Source organism: Carassius gibelio, chromosome A21 (assembly GCF_023724105.1).
Source record: "Carassius gibelio isolate Cgi1373 ecotype wild population from Czech Republic chromosome A21, carGib1.2-hapl.c, whole genome shotgun sequence".
Classification (NCBI taxonomy): domain Eukaryota; kingdom Metazoa; phylum Chordata; class Actinopteri; order Cypriniformes; family Cyprinidae; genus Carassius; species Carassius gibelio.
Genome location: NC_068391.1, coordinates 13,903,687 through 13,928,390, shown reverse-complemented (window position 1 = coordinate 13,928,390; position 24,704 = coordinate 13,903,687). Strand labels below are relative to the sequence as shown.

Here is a 24,704-nt window from a genome sequence, read left to right as displayed (position 1 = left end):
ATGGATTATCATGATAATAACTACCTAAAATAATAAACACGCTTGGATAAAGTGTATTTGAAGAATAGGCTAGCGTCACTTCTATGAAAAGTTATGGACTTATGATGACCTGTAGACATGAGGGGTCTCACTTTGACTGAATGTTATGTCCTCACTCATCATGTCATCACTCTGTCATGTTCGCATGCTTAGACGCCAGCAAGAGCCTATATCCCCACCTGCCCCTGACCAGGACCGGTAACTGTTAACATTACTGTCGTTCAAAATGTCCAACGAATCGGCGTTAGCCGAGAGCCTCGACAGAGCCATCCTGTCCTGTGGTGGCCCTGAGGGGGTCGCTGTCGTTGTTGAAACATTTTGAATAGCCGTCAGGATAGCTCGGCTCTTGCTGGAGAGTGATGACGTGATGAGGACATACTGTAACAATCAATCAAAGTGATACCCCTCGTGGCTGTCTATTATGGCTACAGGTCATCATAAGTCCTGCACTTTTCATAAAATTGACACTAGCCTACTCTTCAAATACAGTTGCTCCAAACATGTTTATTATTTTAGGTAGTTTTTATCACAATAATCCATGTCCATGAGTCAGTTTCCTCGGATGAGATGGTTTTTTTTCGTTACTTATTTGACACGATGCTATAAACACACACTGACCTTGTCCCCAGATCCAGAGCCAGCTTTAGAGAGCGCTGTTCCCAAGCCAGCTGCAGTTTTGGCACTTCCTGTTATAGGATTTTTTCATTTGCATATTAGTTAAATATTTAGTTTCACCTGAAACATTTAGATTCAATATTTTTTACATTTAGATTAAGAATGTAAATTTAACATTTAGATTTAGCATTTAGATTTAACACCTATGTGTAACATTTCATATTTAGATTTAACTATTTAAAATATCTCTAAGTTGACTAATAATGTTGTAAATTTGCTAAAAAGTGACCATCAAAAAAATAAAAGAATTTTCAGTTTAAAAAAAAAAAAAATTCAAGCGAAGTGTGACAAAATGTTGCTGTAATTTTCAGCATGAGCCACTTCACAAACGGCGCCCCATAGTTTATCAAGTTTTGAGATGGTCATAAATGTTTTCAACACCCTCACGTTTGCTCAGAAGAAAAGTGCACAGAATGACTTATGTACTTTATGGGACATCAAGTCTAACAAATGTGTTTGAAATTCATGCTAGCATGACAATGGTTCTTGTCTGATCAATGCCATAGCTGTAATTTTTTCATGTATGATAATATTCATATTCTCTCCATTACACTTCAGTCCTAATACAGCAGGTTTAGTGACTTTTTTTCTTGCTATTATCATTCTCAAGACAGATGGAAACAAGTAGTGAAATTGCAACAATAATGAAACTCCCCTGCCTGCCAGTGATTGTGTGACGAAGAGGCTTGAGGCAGTCGGATCCATCTGCAGTATTTTATTAACACAGATAAGCCAGCAAAGATAGACAGTCATATAACACAAGGATACTTGGCCAGAAGAAATAACTCAAAGCAGCACACAGGTAAAGGCAATCCAAGAATAGTAAGTCAAAACAGGCCTGGGTAAGGGCTGGCAGCTTAGGTTCAAAAACAAGATCAGAGTCCAAATCAAAATCACAACAGCTAACTGGAGAGACAAACTAGAGACAGAGTATGGGTAAATCAAGACTTCACAAATGAACCATTAGCAGAGCAGTCCAGATAAAGGAGAGCTAAGGGTACACAGGTGATAATAATTCAATGATAAGGAGACTAATCAGGAGATATTGAGCAGAGGCGGATAAAGGGAAAAACAGTCCTAATACGCAGCAGAGAGGTATCTGAAACCAGGAGGAGGCGTTGTTGAGCGTTCCGTGACAGATTGGATACACAGGACAGAATGTCCTGCTCCAACAAAGACATAAAGACGTGGCATTAAATGAGTAAAACATGAAAGACTGTTGATAATAAATAAAATATATATTTTTAAATTTTTAAATAAAAATTTTAACAAAGACCAGCAATTTGACTTAAAGTTGAATATATTCATCAGAAAATAAATCAGTGTTTTATCAGACTGCACTCACACAGTTGGGTAAACTTGGGTACAGTCTGGTAAAGCAATCACAAGAATGTAAGAGGTTGTCCTATGCGGTCATTTTCTAGGTGTTCTTTAAGGAATGATCGTATCTTCTCACTGAAAAGATTTGAATGGTAATCTCTGGAGTCTGCATCCGAAGTGAAGCTCCTTTTTTCCTTGCAGACATCCTTCACTCCCCAGCTTACAACACCAACCTATCAAAGATTTTACAGACATTAAAAACTTTCCTAGTTCTCAGCTTCTCTCAAATGAGTCTTTAATTTCACTCATTTAATTGTAATATGTAACTCACTGTACATGAGATTTTACAGCCACATCATCAAAACTGTTTTCAAAGGAAACAGAAATCTCACCTGAATCACTCGACCTTTTTTATTCACATAAGTGGCCCCACCTGAATCACCTGTTACAAAATAACACCGCACAAGAAACTATATAAGAATTGTATAAATCAATTTTAGATCTCTAATGATTAAAATTTTATCAATAGATACAGTAGATTAAAACCAAATAAAAGCTGCCATATTGATGGCAAAAATCAAACATACCTTTGCAGGCAACATCATCTGTTTTTGGTTCAATACCACCGCTGCACAGAAAATTGTCTGTAACTACTTCTCTGGCATTTTCCACATTAATTCCTTTTGCTTTTTTTGCATCTTCAACACAAGCATCCCGCTGAAGAAAAAGTACACCAAGTGTTTTTAGCTTGTTGATGACTGAAATGTTTTTCTTTTTTTTAATCCATAAGAGATTCAAAGGTAAAGTTTTTTTTAACTTTTAGATGATTTATATGTTAATGTAATTCTAAATGTTCAAGAACATTTCACTTTCTAACACTATAATGGAGGCCTGAAAAAGAATGACAGTCTCTGCATTAATAAATCAACTTAAATGAAGCTCTTCATACTACACAAATTGGAAAAATCAGAAATAAGAAAAATCATTACATATTTTCCACGCTTGATTGTGATGCTTTTTATGTTTTTTGGACTATTATCAGTATCCATATCAGACGTGAAAGCAGCTTCCACAAGCTCATTGTTCATTAGTATTTCCTCTGTAAGAAATGCAAGGAGAAAAAAAAGTTTGACATTTTATGTTTGGTAAGTTTCATTACATAAACTGACGCAAGTACATGTTTAAATTATGTTTCATATTTTTGATATGGTTCTTATACATCATGTCTGAGAGGGACCTTACCATGTTTTCTGCAAGTCCCTTCACTTTCTGAAAGTTTCAGAGCTCCATTGGTTTCTCTTGTGCATGGGATGCAGATTGGTCTGAAGAGAAATACACATGATATTATTTAAATTGTTTAGCTTTTTTCTTTTTTTATTTATTATTAAAGTAACATCACATGTTGAAGGTGTAACGTGGGAGTGACAGAGATGCAGATCCAAATGCAAACTTTTATTCCATTTACACATGGTCTAAACAGGAGCAAACAGGTATGGTATGGGCAAGACACAAAAACAATCCAAGGGCAAGCAAGGGTTCTCTGATCAGCGAACAATATCCAGAGAGCTAAGCAAGGTGTAATCCAGAGCAAAGGGTCAAAACATGAGTAACAGTGCACAGCAAGAAGGAAACTAAACTATGAAATTGATAAACTGAAAACAGACTATGAAATCTAATGAAAACTAGACACAGAAAAAAGACTATAAAAACAAGGAATTTAAACAAGATTACGAAAATAAACACAGAATGGCAGCTATGACCTGCAGAAAGATAAGTGCTGAACAACACTCGGCAGTTTGAAAGTGATCTAAGTGAGTGTTATATAGTGAATGTGTGATGGGTTACAGCTGTGTGCAATCAGTGCATGCAGCTGTGTGTGTGTGTGTGTGTGTGTGTGTGTGTGTGTAATCAGTGTGTTCAGCTGTAGTGTGTAATTAGTGCAATGGATGATGGGAACTGTAGTCTGGGGTGAAGTGCAGCAGTTAGTGTGGTGCAAGAGTCTATGTGGTGAGTGGGGGACCTCTGGTGGTGAGTGAATGGAAGTTCATAGACCAGATCATGACAGAAGGTCTGTGCTCCTCACCGTAGATTAAAATTCATCTCAACAGCTTTTTCCAGCTGTATAAGAGCTACATCAAATTCATAATATTCATGTATTCCCTTATGCTGTTTTGCTGTTGGTTTAAAATCAGGATGAATTGTGTAATTTTTCAGAAAATTAAACATCATTAATAAGATTTACCTTGTGACATGTTTTACAGTATTTCAGTCTGAAAATATGGACATTTCAGGACATACCCAGGCCTTTTTTCAGTTTAACTGTTATCTTATCAGGTGTGTCTCCCTCTTTGAAGCAGTGAGCCGCTGTCAAGATGTAACTTGAGGAAACTAATGAACCCATGCAATTGGAACCTTGAGGAGGACGCTACATGAAGAGCAGAGAAGTCTGATGTTCATATGGTTGGCATGGTTCAACTCTTTAGCTATAACGTACATGTTTCTTCTCCTTGAGGGAGAAAATGTTTCCTTTAACTTTATTGAGTTCTATAATAAAGTGATAAAAATGTTATGCTCACTACAATATTAATCTGTGCCAACCAGGGGAATGCACGGCGTTTATTTTCCAAGCCTTCCCACACAATCCCACACAATCCTACACTGGTGCTCTCGTCTGTGTAAGGAAACAGGTATAAAGGGTTAATAATAACAACAGCAATTAACACTGAGTAAATTATAAAGAATTATTACAAGAGGTCAGGAACTGTGAAACTGATTCTGTAACACTTTCTATGAAGCCTGTCTTTATAATACATTACAAGGGAATTCTTAAGACATAATGAAAGCATAATGTACTGTATTATATAAAAAAAAAATGTTGATGAAAATATAAATGATGATAAAAATATAATGTTGTATCATCTCATGAATATTCATAAGAACAGTTTTAATATATTATAATATTTCCTTATTTGTGGTTATAACTTTTAAGAGTATAATTATTTATAACACAATGAACACCTTGCATCCACTTTTACAATGGATTATACTTCACATTGTTATAATGTATTAGTTATAATGTATTATAAGTCTCATATCTTCCCATTTTTCTGATGCTACTTTACTTAAAGCGGTAAAATACCATTTATAAATAGTAATAATAATAATAATAATAATAATAATAATAATAATAATAATAATAAATTCTCTCAAACAGCCATAAGATCAGATATCAGATCAGATGAATGTGTAATATGACACATTTGCTTTGAACTATTTTTATGGTAATATCAGTTTAATTATTTTGATGGTACCCTTTAGACAGCTGTTGATAGGTAACTCTGCAACTACTTGTTGACTAGTAGTCATTAGAGTATGACTGCTACTGTAAATATATGCTAACACTTTATTTTGATGGTCAACCACCAGATAAACTGACTATACTGTTTATTCTATCATACTAGATTCTACCGTTCTTGAGCATACTTATACTCTAATGAGAGTTAGTTGGCATGTAGTTGCAAAGTTGCTTATAGTTGATTGATTAAGGGGACCATGAAAATAAAATGTAACCATTTAAATATAGATTTTTTTTTTTCAGTTAGAGTATTAATCTCACATCAATTAATTGACATTAGCTACACAGGAAACATTCAAATAACCCTCAACATCTAACATTTCACGAGCTGTAGTAAGATACATGTACTGTGCAGATCTTAAACAATGTGAAGATATGATACAGTCCATTATACTGTAAATGAAGTAGATTTAATATGGTTTTCATTGTGTGTTATAAATAATCATACTCATAATCAATACGTAAGTATTATGATGTATTTTAATTGTTGTTAAGATTATTCATGAGTTGATATAAAATATTATAAGGCTTTTTATAATGCATTATGCATTCAATATAATACCTTAAGAATACACATATAATTTATTATAAACACGGGATTCATAGAAAGTGTTACCACTGATTCATCCAAACAATAGTGTTATTGCAAAAGTGTTTGATGTTTGTTTGCTTGTTTATTGTTTGTTTTTTTAGAGCATGACAGTCATTTCTCTTTTGTGTTTTAAAGAAACATGAAGGTGATTAAATAATTAAAGAAATGTAAATTTTGGGTGAAGTGCATATACATTACCAATCATGTAGTCCAACATCTTCTGCACCTCTGTCAAGTCTTTAAGTTTAAAGAAATACTTTTCTTGGTCCCTTTGTGACACTAAGCCATTTATGTCTTCTTGATTCACGTCATCTCCAACTCCAAATAAATAAAGATCTGGCAAAAAAGAAAGGATGCATCCATACCAATATTATATCAATGATAAAAACTAAACAAATATTTTATATATTTATATATATTTTGCTGTCCCTGATGATACTGCTTGTGAATGAAATACACTTAAAAAACACTTTCAGTTCAAACATTTTGATTTTAAATATAATTATGATTAATAAATTTAATGTTCACCAAGATTCTTCTCTCTGTCTGGATGATTTTTAGTTACAAGATGTTTGATCTGTTCCACTTTAGGTCTGGGATTCCCCCCCATGTTTGCCTGACCTATAAAGTAAAATGAAATTAAAGTGAATATTTGCTTCATTTTGAAAACTTGATCTCAAAATTGATTCAAATTTGTAATACTGTGCTTTGAGTATTTTATTAACATATTAATTTATTTGTTCAGACAAAGAACTTAGGTGCGAAATATTTTATGACAGTTATATATGCATATACTGAATTGTATGTAAATACTGAAAAATTCAATACCATCGGTGAACATTATGACGATGTGTTGGGTCTCTCTGAAGGCTATCGCATTGATGAGCTCCTCTAGTTTCATGCTCTCTAAAATGGCTGAATAGACTTTGGCGATATTGGTACCTGTTATTTCACCTACACCTGTTTTTTTCACACCAGAATATTACAGTCAGCAGGTTAATGAGAAGCACTTTCTGATTGAAACAACTGATTAAATCTAAATTTAAATGAATCAAAATCTGAAAATAAAATGGGAATAAAAAAAATAATGTAATATATATATATATATATATATAAAATGTTCACATTGGACAGCAATAAATAAACTAATTTTTCCTCAGTTTAGATTTAAAGTACTATTTTTGCATAGTACATTACTCTGTTATAAAAATCTCTAAAAAAATCTAATTATATCTATTTATACAATAAGACTCAAAAAGAGAAATTCAAAGAGAATACTTACGCTCATAATTAAAGTCGTCATGCTCTTTAAAAATATTCATTAGGTTTCTTGCATCTTCATTAGTTTTGAAGTCCCTCATAGAGATTATCCGAGTAACATCTGTAGCAAATATCAGGATCTCATAGTTTGGGGAGACCGAGTAATAACTAATCTTTTGGGGAAAGAGCATTGAGAATTCAAAGATGGTTGAGACATATGTCTGTTTTCTGATCAAAATGCTGGATTTCAGTGCAGTTCATGTTTCCATAATGTGAAACAGGATTTTCAGATGCAGCAAGTTTGCAGTGCACTCTGAGAGACTATAACCTCCTGAAACACACTAATGCTCAGATTGGAGGATTCTGACAATATAAGTCTAAGTTAGGTTCATTTTTCATAGCATCTCAGTGGCACAATGTCTTTTTTTAGGAAAGGATGCACAACCTACATCAGCCTAAACACAATGCTTAAAAAAGCGGTCTTACAACTTTACTACAGCAACCTCTGGGGGTCGTGTGTTTCCACAAATTATTTGACAATTGACATACCTTGTCTATAAGCATTTTAATGGTGCTTTTTGCATTTTCGAAATCCTTCTTATCTATTCTTTCAGATGCATCCACAGCGATGTAAATATCAAGTTTTCCACCCTGACACATAGTTTTTTTCTTCCCCTGCTGACCTGAAGAAAGAAGGAACACAACATTAATGTTTAAATTACTGATGTGATTTTTGTCTCTACTTTTGAGCATGTCAATTATTAATAAATATTTTAAAAGGTGTGTGTATGATTATGCTCTAAGTCACACAAAGGTACCTTCTTTAAACTGTTGAGTAACTGCTAGATTTGACTTAAGAGAACTGCTGAAAGCTTCTGATGCTTCCTCTGGGGTGTCGTATGTGTAATCAGCTGTACAGTATTAACACAACAACAACATTATAGGTGCATTGTCCAGAAAAGCCATTCATTAGCTAAATCTTACAACAACTTATTTTTGTGAAAACATGTACTGCAAAGCACATGATTTTGGATGCAACTTTTAGAAGACTTACCGTAACATTGTGGCTCTGTTCCTGACCACTGGCCTCCATCAAGACACACTCGCACTTTAGAGCCAATCAAGGTCAATGGACTCTGACAGCGGTACGTGACTTTGTCGTCTATGTTAAACATGTTCCCTGTTCGACTGCTACCAGGGGGAACACCAGGATCAGGACAGTGATCAGCTGTAAGACAGTAATAAACAGACAAATGGAAGTGGAGAAATGTGGACCTACGTTTGAAAAGCCCTGTTTTAGTCAGATGCAGGGAGAGAAATTTCTGCTAAAACCCTGATGAACTCAAGTGTCATCAGATAAAAACAGAAGTACAAAGTAGTATATTTTTAAGATGAACCCAAGGACTCTGTTATATGAATTTTACTTTAAGAGATTTATTTTAAATCAGACTAGCACATGGAAAATTCTGTGTGCTTACATTTAAAAATTGATAGCGACTACTCACAGTCACGTCCACAAATTGGTGTGCTTCCACTCCACTTCCCATTAGGCTTGCAAACACGTTCTGCTGAGCCACGGAATGTATAATCAGAATGACATGAGTAGGTGGTTGTGTCATTTACATAGTACTTGTCTTTATATGGAATCACCTCTCCATTCTCGAAAACACGGGGACTGGGACATGTGATCTCTAGGATAAATGCATAGATAAATGCATACAGTAGAAAAGTATAATAAAAAGAAATAAGTTCAGCATTTATTCATGATATAATGACACAAATAATGCCTTGTTTCTTACTTTTGCACTCTGGGGTTTTTCTGGTTTTGATCTTTGAGGTCCAACGTCCATCTTGACACAGACGTGACTGAACCGACGGGTAATATCCATCCGGACAGATGTATTTTAGAAGACTCCCTTCTGAATAGCCTTTAGAAAGAACAAAGTTCCCTCCAGTAATGTTTAGATTCTCTTTGGGACATGAACTATCTCGTTTGCACATGCAGGATGGAGCACCTGTAGCAGAAACAGACAGATTATTGGAGGAAGCCACGAAAAATATGACGGAAGTAACTTTTGTCAGTTGTTGCTGTTTTATTTCCAAAATATTTTATCTGTATATGTCAGAATAAATTCATAATAAGCAAAAAGACCTACCTGCAATAAGAGGACATATCATTGCAAGTATTAACCATTTCAACTGCTGCTTACACTCCATGCTGTTTATTCCAAGTTGAGCTGAGATTAAGAAGCAAATACAGAAGCAAATGGACGGGGCATTTTTATAGTCAGCAGGAGGATTATATTTACATTCAGTGGTCAATGTTTAACTTCAAGTCAAATAAAGAAAATCCATTTCCCGGCACACAACAAAATAATTACCATTAGCCACATATCATTATATATTTAATAATCAGAAAATAGGTAATTATGTTCATCTTGAATTGTCATGGATTCTATTTGCATTTTTACATCAAAATATACAGTAGATGCAGGAATCCCAGATTTGTTAGGAGAATACAGAGATAATATTTTTAAGGGTTAAAGACCACAATAGTTTGATCTTTGCTCCAGACAGAAACTCAAACTTTTGGGGTCATTTGAGAACTATTTCATCAAAATATCAGGACGTTCATCCTAATTTTTAAAATTGTTTTCCTTACACATTAACACCAGCTTATTGGATGAATATGTATCCTATCAAGCACCGAAGGGCATGTTTGCTACAGGGGAAGAGAAAATACTAATCTAAAGCACTGTTGTCATTTAGGCCTACTGAATGACAAACTGATGCAAAATGGTAATTGTTTTAGATTAACAATAATTTACCATGCTTTTAATTTCCTATAAGGTATTTGATTGGCTTAGAATGATAAAAATTGTTTCAATCTTTCCAATTACAGTGATTGCTGTCCTATTTAAGTGGCGGTTTGAATGTTGGTTTTAATGTATCAAACATGGAATCAAAACCAAGAAGGGCGAGAAAGCCAAACTGGACAGAGGAACAGTGTTTACTGTTAGCCCAGTTAGTGGATGAACACAAGGCCATTCTTAAAGGAAGATTCGGGCCGAGTGTCACAGCAAGGGACAAGAAGCAGACATGGGAGCATAGAGCACAAATTATTAACGGTTCATTCCCCCTGCTTGTGCTCACCTATAAGCCTGCTATATTCATAAATGCAGTTTTTTGAGCCTGCAAGGTGGGAATGTCCAGTGGAAACTAAATGAACTGCTACACAATAAGATGTTCTGAAAGTGCTGTAATTGTTTGTGTGATCACTCTGCTTACAGAAGGTTGTGACAGAACCAAATCATCACTATTGCATTGTTGCATTTTCCCCAGTTGCCAAATATCGTAATGTAGTGATTACTTTAATTTCTGGCGCTATGGCATTTCTGCGCTGTGTCGGAGATGTTAGCACATCTCTAATAAGATCAGTCACAAACATGATCCCTGCACGATCTAATCTATAGTGTCTTATTAACTCACTGTCATCCATTGTCTGCAAAACATTTCTTCTGCCTCTTCATCTTTCTGCCATTTTCTCCTCTGCTAAAGAAGCTCTTAAGCCTCTTAAAAGTCCTCATCTGTGCTCCTAACAAGTTTGACCTTAAGATCTCTTTTAAGGGTTAAGATGCTTTCTGAATTACTTTTTTCTTTACTAGGATTTTTTCTTTAATTTTAAGAGTAAACGCCCACATTTCTAAGAATTTTCTTTGAATTTTGTCACTAGGAGCTACTTTTTTTTTTTAACTTTATTCCTCAAGATTCCTAGCGCTTAAAAGGGCTCCTAAGGCGAGATCTTCTAAGAGCAGGGAAGAGGACTTTTAGTGGCTTAGGAGTTCCCCTAAGCAGCTGCACAAAATGGCCAACAGAGGAGGCAGGAGATATGTCCTGCAAACACTGGATGACAGGGAATTATTGAGACGCTACAGATTGGATCGTGCAGGAATCATGTTTGTGGTGGATCTCCTTGGAGATGCAATTACTTCACCAACTCGACGCCACAACGCTATTACACCGGAGAAGAAAGTAATCACAACCCTGAGGTATTTGGCAACAGGGAAAATGCAACAATGCAGTGATGACTTGGGTCTGTCCCAATCCTCCGTCAGCAGAGTCATCACCCAAACACTGACAGCTTTGTGACAACCTAATATTGTGACACAATTTGTTTCATTCCCGCTGGATGCCCGCACTTTACACACACATAAAAGGGCATTTATGGACATTGCAGGATTCCCTGGCATTGTGGGTGTAATTGATGGAACACATTTGAGAATAATTGCGCCATCAGAGGACGAGGCTGTCTTTGTTAACAGGAAGAATTTCCACAACATCAATGTGCAAATAGTGTTCAATGCGGCCTGTAAGATTTTGGACATTGTGGCTAAATGGCCAGGCTCCACACATGATGCGAGAATGCTCTCCGAGAGTGGCATCAGACAGCTTTTTGAGAGACGCTATGTGCCAGCTAATTGCCACTTGTTAGGGGACAGTGGCTACCCATGCAAACCATGGCTCCTTACACCTTACCTCCAGCCACGCCAAGGGCACCAACTAAACTATAACAGGTAAGCCAAACAATACAAAAATCATGGAAATGAAATGCAAGCAATATGTTAGAGTATCCAAGTAGTGCAATATTTCCATCAAATAATTAAAGGTCTGTATTCTATTGTAGGGCCCACAAGACAACAAGAGCGGTGGTGGAGCGTGGCATAGACCAGCTTAAGAGGCGCTTTCATGTTCTCCACGGAGAGGTACGGCTGAGGCCTGAAAAAGTCAGCAAAGTCATCATAGCCTGTGCAATATTACACAATATTTGCAAGGTTAGACAGATTGCAGAACCTCTGGAGGATGGCGATGAGGATGAGGATGAAGACAACAATGAGGATGGTGGTGAAGAAGATATTCACATTCCACAGGGGAACCTAGCCCAGAGTGGACTGCCTTACAGGGCAAACTTCACAAATTTACATTTCAGGCAAGCTGTAGCCCCATGTCATTTGAGAACTTGTGATGGTATTAAGAACTACCACAGTTTTACTGCACATCACCTGCAATTGTTAAATGCAATACACAGAACACAATCTGTAAATGGTTTATTTTTTAGGTGTTCAATTTTAAGGCGCTAGTACTCCTCCTGAAGGGAAAGGACTTTTTTTGTTGTTCAAACACATCAATTGTGAGTTGCAATCTTCTCTCCTGCAGGGATGCTGACGGAGCAGGTGCTTCGGATGGGAATGGTGTTTGTTCCGCCGGGCTATCCTGAGTAGCAGCTGCAGATGGTTCAGGCGGCAATCTTCTCGGCAAACTTGATGGGCCCGGTTCTTGTGATGGCTCCATGCTACAGAAATACATAGGCCTAGTTTAATTATTGTTTTGATTAAATTAATTTAATACAATGAGCATGGATAACACATGAAATGGCTTCTGCAATGAATAAACACTGTTGATATGAATAACCCTGTGTCCAACCTTTGCTGCATTTCAAGGGCCTGCATCATTGACCTGTCAATGCCTGTTGACAGCCCGGTGACACTGACCTCAGAGTGTCCCAGGAATTGAAAGACAGTGTCGGCCACCTGGGACAGCCGCTTTGCAGGTGGTCCACCCCCTAGAAAGAAACAGTCAATGAACACAGTACTTAGGCATGTAAATTAACTTTGCCAGCAGGAGCAAGTTGCCAGATTATGTGGTAGGCTATAGTATTTTGCTCACCTGTGAGTGAGGATTCCCGCTTGTGTGCTGCAATCTCATCTTTTGCCTTGGACTGCAGCACATACCACCTTTTCTCACAATCGTCACCTGTCCGCACCACCAGTGGAAAAGAGGCATTGATTGTTTGGGATATTGTGTCCCCGGCGCGCCTCTTGCCTTGGCTAGTGACAGTTGGGCCAAATTTTCCTCGTAACATACCTTTATGTTCGTTCACCAACTGGGCCAGCAACAAACCTTGCTCCTCAGTCCAGTTCGTCTTGCGATTCCTTTTTTTCTCCATTTTCTGTGTTTGTAGGATATTTGTTAACAAGCCTTCATAAATAGACCAGCCAGCAATCACAGACATTGATATAAGCTGAGCCGTGTTACCCTCGTTAAGACCACACTGAGTTGTAACTTTGTAATTTCTACTTCATTAAGGACAGCCCCTTGAGATAGGCCATCTTATTTTCAATGTGGTCCATATGGGAGTGAAAGTACAAAATATGCCAGCTAGGATATTAATATGAGCAAATAAGACACAAATCATTATTTGAACAGGGTGTAATGAGCTTAAGTTTTCACATATTTTAGATTCTAATGTTAAGCTATAACCCCTACAGCTTAATATTCATTTTCCAGATATTTTCTTGAATGTGAAATATTATTTACAATTACAGTCTGCATAAGATTAGAGTGTATAATTATGTTTATTGATTTAAGGGTACATCATTTGCTCATTATCACCAAAAGTTAATTTTCATCAAACTTGTAGGATCAACCAATCACGGCTTTTGAAATGATGACTCATACCTAGCAACGGGGTCAACCACACCTCCTCACTAAGATAGGATTTTCCATCCATTCCTTGCTCAGAGTTCACTGAAAATGTTCTGGAATCACTTCTAAGCTAAAACTCCTGGCAAGGAATTTTTAGGTTAAGTTAGGAGCTCTCTGAGAGGATTCTCAGAATCTTTAGGGATACGGGCCCTGGCCTTTTGAGGCATTTATAACTGTGTTGCAGATCATTAGCTGCATTTAGAAATGTGTGAAACATAACAGCTTGCCTTTTCAGAAATTTTGTTTTTCATGTTTCCTGAGTCTTGTGATGTTTCACTCCATTAATCTATGTTTCACAGTAAGCTACCTTTTAAAGTAAGTGAATATTGACAATATCTGCAATATTAAAATTAGCACCATTGTGCTTTTAAAAGTGTTGACTTGTTTGCTGTCACACTGTCCATTTTTCCAGATATTCCTATAAATACAAAACTTTCTGGCTTATTTGAAGGCGAGTCTGCACAATATGTTTAGTTCTTGCATTATGCTTTTCAAAGCCCTGAAATTTATATCATTTTCCATCTTAAAGATAACATCTTCGTACCTTTGTCTTCATTCATTGTCTTCATTCTGACAAAGTGTATTGGCAGAAGTCTCTCTTCTCGTCTTTAGTGAGTGAGTTTCGTCGGAGCGTAAATGCAATGCCTAACTATGGAAATTAGTGTTGATCTAACATACATCTTTGTTCTTTTCCCAAACTCCCAACTTTCGATGAAGAGTCATTTATTTCCCAGAAATGTAGATACTGTAAACTTTTCTTTTAACTTTGTTTGTGTCTTTATTTGAACACTTATATTTCCATGGGGTATTATCTTTTTTAAAGTCTTTTACCTTTACCATGTTTAATGATTTTTTGCCATTTAATTTTTTTTTTCTTTTTTTTTTTTTTTACATCAAATTACATCATATGTATTTTTTCATATTTGGGGTGCTTTTATATTTTTAGTTCTTTTTATTGGTATGATTTGGGCATTGGGTTCAACAGATTCTAACGGCTGGTTAATAGCCTTCTGAACAGCTGTATCTTACAATACTCCCAACTTTTGAGAAAGCAAAACTCTCCCCACTAATTCTGAGATTCTCATCAGGGCATGAAATAGAGGGTTGTGCACCTAGAAGAAATATCAGAGGGCTAGATGAAAAAATGGTGTTGCAAGAGTGCACTGTAAAGAATACAAAATGTTCTAACGTAAACTCCAAAATAGAACTAGGGTTATAGAACAATGCCATAGAACACTGATCCTCAAATCTGGCTTGCATGTTCCACTTTCCTGCAGAGTTTAGCTCTAACCCTAATCAAACACACCTGAGTTTGCTAATCAGTGTCTTCGGGGTCATTAGAAAATCACAGGAAGGTTTGTTTGATTAGGGTTGGAGCTAAACTCGACCAGAAATTGGATCTCGTGAGCCAGATTTGAGGATCACTATCATAGAAGAACCATTTTGGGTTTCCAAAAGTAGGCCACATATTTCTAGAGCAAGGTAATCAAGAGGAAGTGACTATGAACTTGCTTAAATCTGTCAAATACTTTGTCATGGTAAAACTTGATTTTCTTAATGCATGGATTCTTAAAATTATTAATCTTAAAATGATCTTAGAACTGATTCTGAGAAATTATTTATTTTTCCTTAAACTACAGAAGCAGGATAGCCCAATGGGTGTTGGCTCAGATTTAGTAGCGTGCTGAATGGAAATTGCAATCATAAGCCAATAGGTCAACTTAAACGTGTTGCGAGGCATGGATTAATGCACAGTCTTGCCTAGGCTGCAGCCTAGAGGCCCCACGTGTGTAGGGGCCTCGGATTGGAAGGGCTTTTTTTTTTTTTTTAATCACGAACAAAAAAGACCCTCATTGGCCCATAATTAACATCAAAGGAGGATTTGTTGCGTAGCGTCTAATAAAATGAATGTCTTGTATTGTAGAATGCACACCATGGTAGTTGCAAGGTCATTTGTAGTGGGGCAATAGCTAAAATGAGTACTCAGCCTCCCTAAAAATTATGCGATCAGCTCCATAAAATGTACATGAATTTGTGATCACCTCAGTCCCCTTTAAATTACATATGAAAACACCGGCAGCCCTAGGCTCATCCCCGTCTTTCAGCATGTTCTTAATTGAGTAGACCTTGGCGGCGCAGAGCAAGAAACAGAGGACAAGGTGCGTGTTTATAGATAGATTGTTAACAATATCTGCAACTGTGCTGTTTTTTGTCATAAATAAAGTTTACAAAATACCATGGGGGAGCAATCGTTTCCACATCTTCTGTGAAGTTTTTACATTTTAAAAATGTAATTTTAAATATAATAAATATTGCATGTGCATTACAGTGCATGTGCAAAGAGGTTTGCGTACTCGAGCTAAAGAAAGGGGCTGTACAAGAAAAGCAAACAGTAAAATTTTGTGTTTGTAACTACAGTAAACCGGTGTGTATATGTGTGTTTATGTGTGTGATCATGAAGACTTGTATTTTGCTTATTCATTACTCAAATGTTATACCTATCTAAGCAATACAGTGTAATACTGCAATAAGTTTATTAAACTTATATATATATATATATTTAGTGTAAAATGTTCCCTAGCATGATATTCACATCTATGAAACCAACAAAGTAATATTACTAAGAAAATGCACATATTTCTTCATTGATCTAGTCACTTGATTCTGCTCTAAAATGCACCAGATTTATGCATTTTAATTGAAAATGAACTAAATTTTCTTATCCTGTGTGGAAATTGTGAATGTAGAGGAAAGACTGTAGGATTGTGTGTGTGCGTGTGTGTGTGTGTGTGTTTGTCAGTACACCTTACTATTTGTGTGTGGACCATAACTGTCCACTAAGCATAATGATTAAGGGGGGGCCTCACACAAAGAGCAGCCTAGGGGCCCCTGACCACCTTAATCCACCCCTGTGTGTTACAATAATCTTTACCCCAAATTTCCATGAAGTACTTCTCCTTGTGATTTTTTTTTTTTGTATTTTATGTCTCAAAGAATCATTAAGTCATTGGAAATGATAAAAGAAAAATTTAAAGAGCATTTGAAATGTAATTCAGTACAGTGCAGGAGGATGAAGACGGTGTTTGACAGACATCGAAAATGACGAGGTAAAGGAATGGGAAAAAAGGAATGGGAAAAAAGGATAATAGAAATGGGCTTTAGGATGTTTGACTAAAGTTCGGACTCACTAAATTATGAAGCAACATTGCAGCATGATCTCCACTGTTACTAACACTTGTATTACATAATTCAACATTTAATAAGAGAGAACTGTCATAATTTGACTTAATATTATAAAATAAATATTAATATGCTTTATGCTTTATATAATTTTATACAGTCATATTGTTGCTGTTCCAGAAATAAACTGCAGTGTTTAATTCAGTTTGTTTTAAATTGTTACATTGAGATATAAACCGTATACCACCAAAATCATGATGAAACCTTTGTTGCAACCATAACAAAATAGTGGAAAATTTTAGCATTTACCAAATAAATAATAATAATAAAATGCTGTATCTGTTTCTAAATGTGTGACATTTATGTTATGAGTATGAAATTTAATGGGAACAGTACTTATTTTGTAATGAGTAACAGGTACTTGTGTAACAGGTCATGTTTTGTTCTCTTTTTTTACTCATACAAACCCATTCTATTTCATTTTTATTCCATTTTATCTTCTATAATTATATTTCACTGTAACTGCTTTGAAACATAGTTTATAGGAGCAGCAGACAAAGCAAGAAAATTGAGTTTCATAAAGACAATGTAAGTGCGCAGTTTTAAGATGGTCATAAATTATGTTTTCAACACCCTCACGTTTGCTCAGAAGAAAAGTGCACAGAATGACTTATGTACTTTGGGACATCAAGTCTAACAAGTGTGTTTGGAATTCATGTTAGCATGACAATGGTTCTTGTCTGATCAATGCCATAGCTGTCATTTTTTCATGTATGATAATCTTCATATTCTCTCAATTACGCTTCAGCCCTAATACAGCAGGTGTAGTGACTGTTATGTTTTTTTTGTTTTTTTTTTGCCATTATCATTCTTAAGACAGATGGAAACAAGTAGTGAAACTGCAACAATAATGAAACTCCCCTGCCTGCCAGTGATTGGATACACAGTACAGACTGTCCCACTCCAACATAGACATAAAGACAGAACACTGAATGAGTAAAACATGAAAGACTGTTGATAATAAATGTTTAAAAATTTTTAACAAAGACCAGCTATTTGACTTAAAATTGAATATATTCATCAGAAAATAAATCAGTGTTTTATCAGACTGCACTCACACAGGTTCAGTTTGCTAAAGCATTCACAAGAATGTAAGAGGTTGTCCTATGTGGTCATTTTCTAGGTGTACTTTAAGGAATGAGCGTATCTCCACACTGAAAAGATTTGAATGGTAATCTCTGGAGTCTGCATCCGAAGTGAAGCTCCTTTTTTCCTTGCAGACATCCTTCACTCCCCAGCTTACAACACCAACCTATCAAAGATTTTACAGACATCAAAATCATTCCTAGTTCCCAGCTTCTCTCAAATGAGTCTTTAATTTCACTCTGTAATATGTAACTCTGTTCTGTACATGAGATTTTACAGCCGCATCAAAACTGTTTACAAAGGAAACAGAAATCTCACCTGAATCACTCGACCTTTTTTATTCACATAAGTGGCCCCACCTAAATCACCTGTTACAAAATAACACAATGCAAGAAACTATATAAGAGCTGTATAAATCAATTTTAGATGATTTAATGATTAAATTGTTATTAATAAATACAGTAGATAAGCACCAAATACAAGCTGCCATCTTGACGGCAAAAATCAAACATACCTTTGCAGGCAACATCATCTGTTTTTGGTTCAATACCACCGCTGCACAGAAAATTGTCTGTAACTACTTCTCTGGCATTTTCCACATTGATTCCTTTTGCTTTTTTTGCATCTTCAACACAAGCATCCCGCTGAAGAAAAAGTACACCAAGTGTTTTTAGCTTGTTGATGACTGAAATATGTTTCGTTTTTTTATCCATAAGAGATTCACATAATGTTTTCAGACAAATATTGCACCTACAGTATTTTATGTTGAATGTCAAAACAATAATTCAAGCACTAACAAATGGTTGTGTAGAAATTAATGATACTTTAAAGGCTCCATGAAGTCAAAGGTAAAGGTTTTTTTTTTTTTTTGCTTTTATATTATTTATATGTTAATGTAATTCTAAATGTTCAAGAACATTTCACTTTCTAACACTATAAAGGAGCCCTGAAAAAAGAATGACAGTCTCTGCATTAATAAATCATCTTAAATTAAGCTTTTCAAACTACACAGATTGGAAAGATTAGAAATAAGAAAAATCATTACATATTTTCCAAGCTTGATTGTGATGCTTTTTATGTATTTTGGACTATTATCAGTATCCATATCAGACGTGAAAGCAGCTTCCACAAGCTCATTGTTCATTAGTATTTCCTCTGTAACAAATGCAAGGAGAAAAAAAAGTTTGACATTTTATGTTTGGTAAGTTTCATTGTATAAAATCTTTCACTTGTTTAAATTAAGTTATGTTTCATATTTCTGATATGGTTCTTATATGTATACAACATGTCTGACAGGGACTTTACCATGTTTTCTGCAAGTCCCTTCACTTTCTGAAAGTTTCAGAGCTCCATTGGTTTCTCTTGTGCATGGGATGCAGATTGGTCTGAAGAGAAATACACATGATATTATTTAATTAGTTTGTTTCTTCTTCTTCCTTTTTCATATTCTTACTAAAGTAACATCACTTGTTGAAGGTGTTTAATCTCCTCACCGTAGATTAAAATTTATCTCAACAGCTTTTTCCAGCAGTATAAGAGCTACATCAAATTCATAATATTCTTGTATTCCCTTATGCTGTTTTGCTGTTGGTCTATAATTAGGATGAATTGTGTAATTTTTCACTTTGACAACTGCAAAAGGAAATTAAACATCATAAGATTTACCTTGTGACACGTTTTATTTCAGTCTGGAAATATGAAAATATATCAGGACATACCCAGGTCTTTTTCCAGTTTAACTGTAATCTTATCAGGTGTGTCTCCCTCTTTGAAGCAGTGAGCCGCTGTCAAGATGTAACTTGAGGAAACTAATGAACCCATGCAATTGGAACCTCGAGAAGGACGCTACATGAAGGGCAGAGAAGTCTGATGTTCATATTGTTGGCATGATTCAACTCTTTAGCCATAACATGCATATTTCCAGCCTGAAGTACTCCACTGCGTGGCTGGCCATTAAAGGCCTTAAAGATGAAACTAATGACATGGCCCCCTTCTTCACCTGACTTAAACCCTATTGAGAACTTTTGGGCCCTTCTTAAGCAGGAAATTTACAGTGAAGGTAAACAGTACACCACTCTGAACAGTGTCTGGGAGGCTGTGGTTGTTTCTGACCAGATCAAGAAACTGACTGACTCCGTGAATGGAAGGCTTCAGACTGTTATCGAAAAGAAGGGTGGCTATATTGGTCACTAGGGTTTTCTTTTTTAAATTTCAGAAATGTTTATTTGTATATTTTGAGATTGTTTATTATTCTCACTTTAACAGGTGAAAATAAACAAGTGAGATGGGAAAATCTGTTTTTCAGTTAGTCGCATAATAATTCTGCACACTAATAGTTGCCTAATAATGGTGTACATGTAGATATTCTCTTGAGAACACCAAAACTTCGCTTAAATGTTCAGGTTTGAGGGTTTGTTAACATTTTGGATTGACCAAGAGCACTGTAGTTGTACAATAACAAAATGAATCCTCAAAAATACAGCTGGCCTAATAATTGTGCACACAGTGTATTTTACAAAGTGGCAAATAAGATTGTACAAATTAATACGATTTGTGCTAAATCATATGTATTTTATTGCACAATTCATATGAATTTGTACGAATGACCTACACCTAACCCTGCCCCTAAACATTCCCATCACTTGAGTCTAGACAAATCGTACAAAATCTTAGGAGTGAGGTCGTACGAATTCATACAAATAAGCCACCTTGTAAAATATGTAGGAATTGGTTGTGAAATAGCGTTGACCTTCTTGTGGGAGAAAATGTTTCGTTTAACTTCATTGAGTTCTATAATAAAGTGATAAAAATGTTATGCTCACTGCAATATTAATCTGTGCCAACCAGGGGAATGCACGGCGTTTATTTTCCAAGCCTTCCCACACAATCCCACACAATCCTACACTGGTGCTCTCGTCTGTGTAAGGAAGAAGGTATAAAGGGTTAATAATAATAACAACAGCAATTAACACTGAGTAAACTGTCAAGTATTATAATTAGAGGTCAGGAACTGTGTATAGATATTGTACCAATCATGTCGTCGAACATCTCCTGCACCTCTGTCAAGTCTCTAAGCTTAAAGAAATATTTTTCTTGGTCCCTTTGTGACACTAAGCCATTTATGTATTCTAGATACACATCATCTCCAAGTCCAAATACATAAAGATCTGGAAAGAGAGGATGCATCCATATCAATATGAAATCAATGATAAAGACTAAGCAAATATGTGTATTTTCCGCTGTTCCTGATGATGCTGCTGATTCATTAAGGACACATTTATGAAAAAACACTTGAAGTCCAAACATTTTTATTTAAAATATAATTTCATACTCACCAAGATTCTTCTCTCGCTTTGGATCATTTTTGGTGACAAAATGCTTGATCTGTTTCACTTTACGTTTGGGATCCCCGCCGATGTTTGCTTGACCTATGAAGTAAGATGAGATTAATTACAGTGAATATTTGCTTAAAGGTTGATCTCTATTCTAATTTGTAATAAACTGTATGTGTATTTTAGTATTATATTAATTTATTTGTTCTGATAAAGAACTTAAACTGATTAAGTTTAAGTATTGTATTGAAAAATTATTAAATTGTACTTAAATACTGAAAGTCAATACCATCAGTGAACATTATGACGATGTGTTGGGTCTCATTGAAGGTCGTTGCACTGATGAGCTCCTCTAGTTTCATGCTCTCTAAAATGGCTGTATAGACTTTGGCGATATTGGTACCTGTGTGTTCACCTAAACATGTTTTTTTTTCACATCAGAATATTACAGTCAGCAGAGAGACATTCTAACTGGAACAACTGACTGAATCCAAATTAAAATGATTCAAAATTGCAACCTGAATTGGAATTTAAAAAAAAGATTTGTTTTATTTTTACTATTATATCGGACAGCAATGAATAAATTTATTTCCCTCAAGTTAGTTCTCTGTAAAAATAATCTAAAATAAAAATCAAATTATATCCATGTATACAATAAGACTCATAAATAGACATTCAAACAGAATACTTACCCTCATAACTAAAGTCGTCAAGCTCTTTAAAAATATTCATTAGGTTTCTTGCATCTTCATTAGTTTTGAAGTCCCTCATAGAGATTATCCGCGTTACATATGTAGCAAATATCAGGATCTCATAGTTTGGGGAAACCGGGTAATAACTAATCTTTTGGGGAAAGAGCATTGAGAATTCAATGAAAAATCTGTCTGTTATGTGATCAAAATACTGGATTTCAGAGCAGTTCATGTTTCCATAATGTAAAACAGGATTTAAAGATGCAGCAAGTTTGCAGTGCATTGTGGGAGACTATAACATTCTGAAATGCACTAATGCTCAGATTGGAGGATTCTGACAATGACAAGGAGGTTAAAAATCAGGTTCAGTCTTGAGATCATCTCAGTGTATCACAATAGCTATTCTTCATTTTCAAATATAGGCATTTATTTTATTACAGAACCTTTTAGGAATGGATGCATAACCTACATCAGTAGCCTAAAAACAATACTTAAATAAGTGGTCTTACAACTTCACTACGGCAACCTCTAACATTTTTTGACAATCGACATACCTTGTCCATAAGCATTTTAATGGTGGTTTTTGCTTTTTCAAAATCCTTCTCCTCTATGCTGCCAGATGCATCCACAGCGATGTAAATATCAAGTTTCCCCCCCTGATTCATAGTTATTTTCTTCCCCTGCTGATCTGAAGAAAGAAGGAACACAGCATTCATGATTAAATGTGCTAGTGTGATTTTATCTCTTCTTTTGAGCCCAGCAATTATTAATGAACATTTTAAAAAGGTGTGTGTGGGATTATGCTTTAAGACACACAAAGGTACCTTCTTTGTCATACTGTTGAGAAACTGCTAGATTTGACTTAAGAGAACTGCTGAAAGCTTCTGATGCTTCCTCTGGGGTGTCGTACGTGAAATCAGCTGTACAGTATTAACACAACAACAACAACATTATTCAGAAAATCTCCTTCTAGGTAGCTATATTTTATGGCCAACAACTCTTTTACAAAACACACAATTTTGAAAATGTGATGTAGCTATTAAAAGACACACCGTAACACTGTGGCTCTGTTCCTGACCACTGGCCTCCATCCAGACACACTCGCACTTTAGATCCAATCAAGGTCAATGGACTCTGACAGCGGTACGTGACTTTGTCGCCTATGTTAAACATGTTCCCTGTTCGACTGCTACCAGGGGGAACACCAGGATCAGGACAGTGATCAGCTGTGAGACAGTAATAAACAGACAAGTAAAAAAGTGAAAATCCATGGACGTTTTAAAACATTTTAGTGTAAATCAGACTTTATGGAAACTGCTGTGTGTTCACACATTTACAAAATAATAGTGATTACTTACAGTCACATTCACAAATTGGTGTGCTTCCACTCCACTTCCCATTAGACTTGCAAACACGTTCCGCTGAGCCACGGAATGTATAATCGGAATGACATGAGTAGGTGGTTGTGTCATTTACATAGTACTTGTCTTTATATGGAGTCACCTCTCCATTCTCAAAAACCCAGGGATTTGGACATGTGATCCCTAGGATAAACGCATACAGTAGATGAGTATAACAAAAAGAAATAAGTCCAGCAATTATTCATGATATAATGTCACAAATAATGCCTTGTTTCTTACTTTTGCACTCTGGGGTTTTTCTGCTTTTGATCTTTGAGGTCCAGTGTCCATCTTGACACAGACGTGACTGAACCGACGGGTAATATCCATCCGGACAGATGTATTTTAGAAGACTCCCATCTGAATAGCCTTTAGAAAGAACAAAGTTCCCTCCAGTAATGTTTAGATTCTCTTTGGGACATGAACTGTCTCGTTTGGGGATGGAGGATGAAGCACCTGTAACAGCAAGATCATTGGAGGAGGCTATGAATAATATGACAGAAGTAACTTTTGTCAGTTGTTGCAGTTTTATTTGCAATTAAAAAAGAAAACATTTGATACAACCCAAAATATTTTTGTCTCTGTATTTCAGAATACATTAATCTTAATAAGCAAAAAGACCTACCTGCAATAAGAGGACATATCATTGCAAGTATTAACCATTTCAACTGCTGCTTACACTCCATGCTGTTTATTCCAAGTTGAGCTGAGATTAAGAAGCAAATACAGAAGCAAATGGACGGGGCATTTTTATAGTCAGCAGGAGGATTATATTTACATTCAGTGGTCAATGTTTAACTTCAAGTCAAATAAAGAAAATCAATTTCCCAGCACACAACAAATTAATTACTATTAGCCAAATACCATTATATATTTAATAATCAGAAAATAGGTAATTATGTTCCTCTTGAATTGTCATGGATTCTTTTTGCATTTTTACATCAAAATATACAGTAAATGCAGGAATCCCAGATTTGTTAGGAGAATACAGAGATAATATTTTTAAGGGTTAAAGACCACAATAGTTTGATCTTTGCTCCAGACAGAAACTCAAACTCTTGGGGTCATTTGAGAACTATTTTATTACTATATCAGGACGTTCATCCTCCTTTTTAAAATTGCTTTGAGCAAAAGAAGTCCGGTACATTAGTAGACAATCTTTATGCAAAT

The 24,704-nt window shown here is 35.7% G+C and overlaps 1 protein-coding gene and 1 pseudogene across 1 annotated transcript; both read right to left on the bottom strand.

The window, feature by feature from the left end:
• Positions 1 to 1,414: 1,414 nt before the first annotated feature.
• Positions 1,415 to 9,522, bottom strand: LOC127941546 (complement factor B-like; annotated as a pseudogene).
• A 7,908-nt stretch (positions 9,523 to 17,430) lies between these two features.
• On the bottom strand, positions 17,431 to 24,325 carry LOC127941544 (complement factor B). Its single transcript, XM_052536685.1, has 18 exons — positions 24,160 to 24,325; positions 23,775 to 23,990; positions 23,493 to 23,678; positions 23,187 to 23,360; positions 22,959 to 23,054; positions 22,689 to 22,822; positions 22,135 to 22,285; positions 21,732 to 21,857; positions 21,446 to 21,538; positions 21,140 to 21,277; positions 20,933 to 21,027; positions 19,829 to 19,955; positions 19,604 to 19,742; positions 19,416 to 19,495; positions 19,156 to 19,265; positions 18,625 to 18,754; positions 18,429 to 18,478; positions 17,431 to 18,276 (listed from the first exon to the last, which is right to left on the bottom strand). The coding sequence occupies exons 1-18, from the start codon at positions 24,218 to 24,220 to the stop codon at positions 18,106 to 18,108; spliced, it is 2,277 nt and encodes a 758-aa protein (XP_052392645.1). The 5' UTR covers positions 24,221 to 24,325; the 3' UTR covers positions 17,431 to 18,105.
• Positions 24,326 to 24,704: the final 379 nt, after the last annotated feature.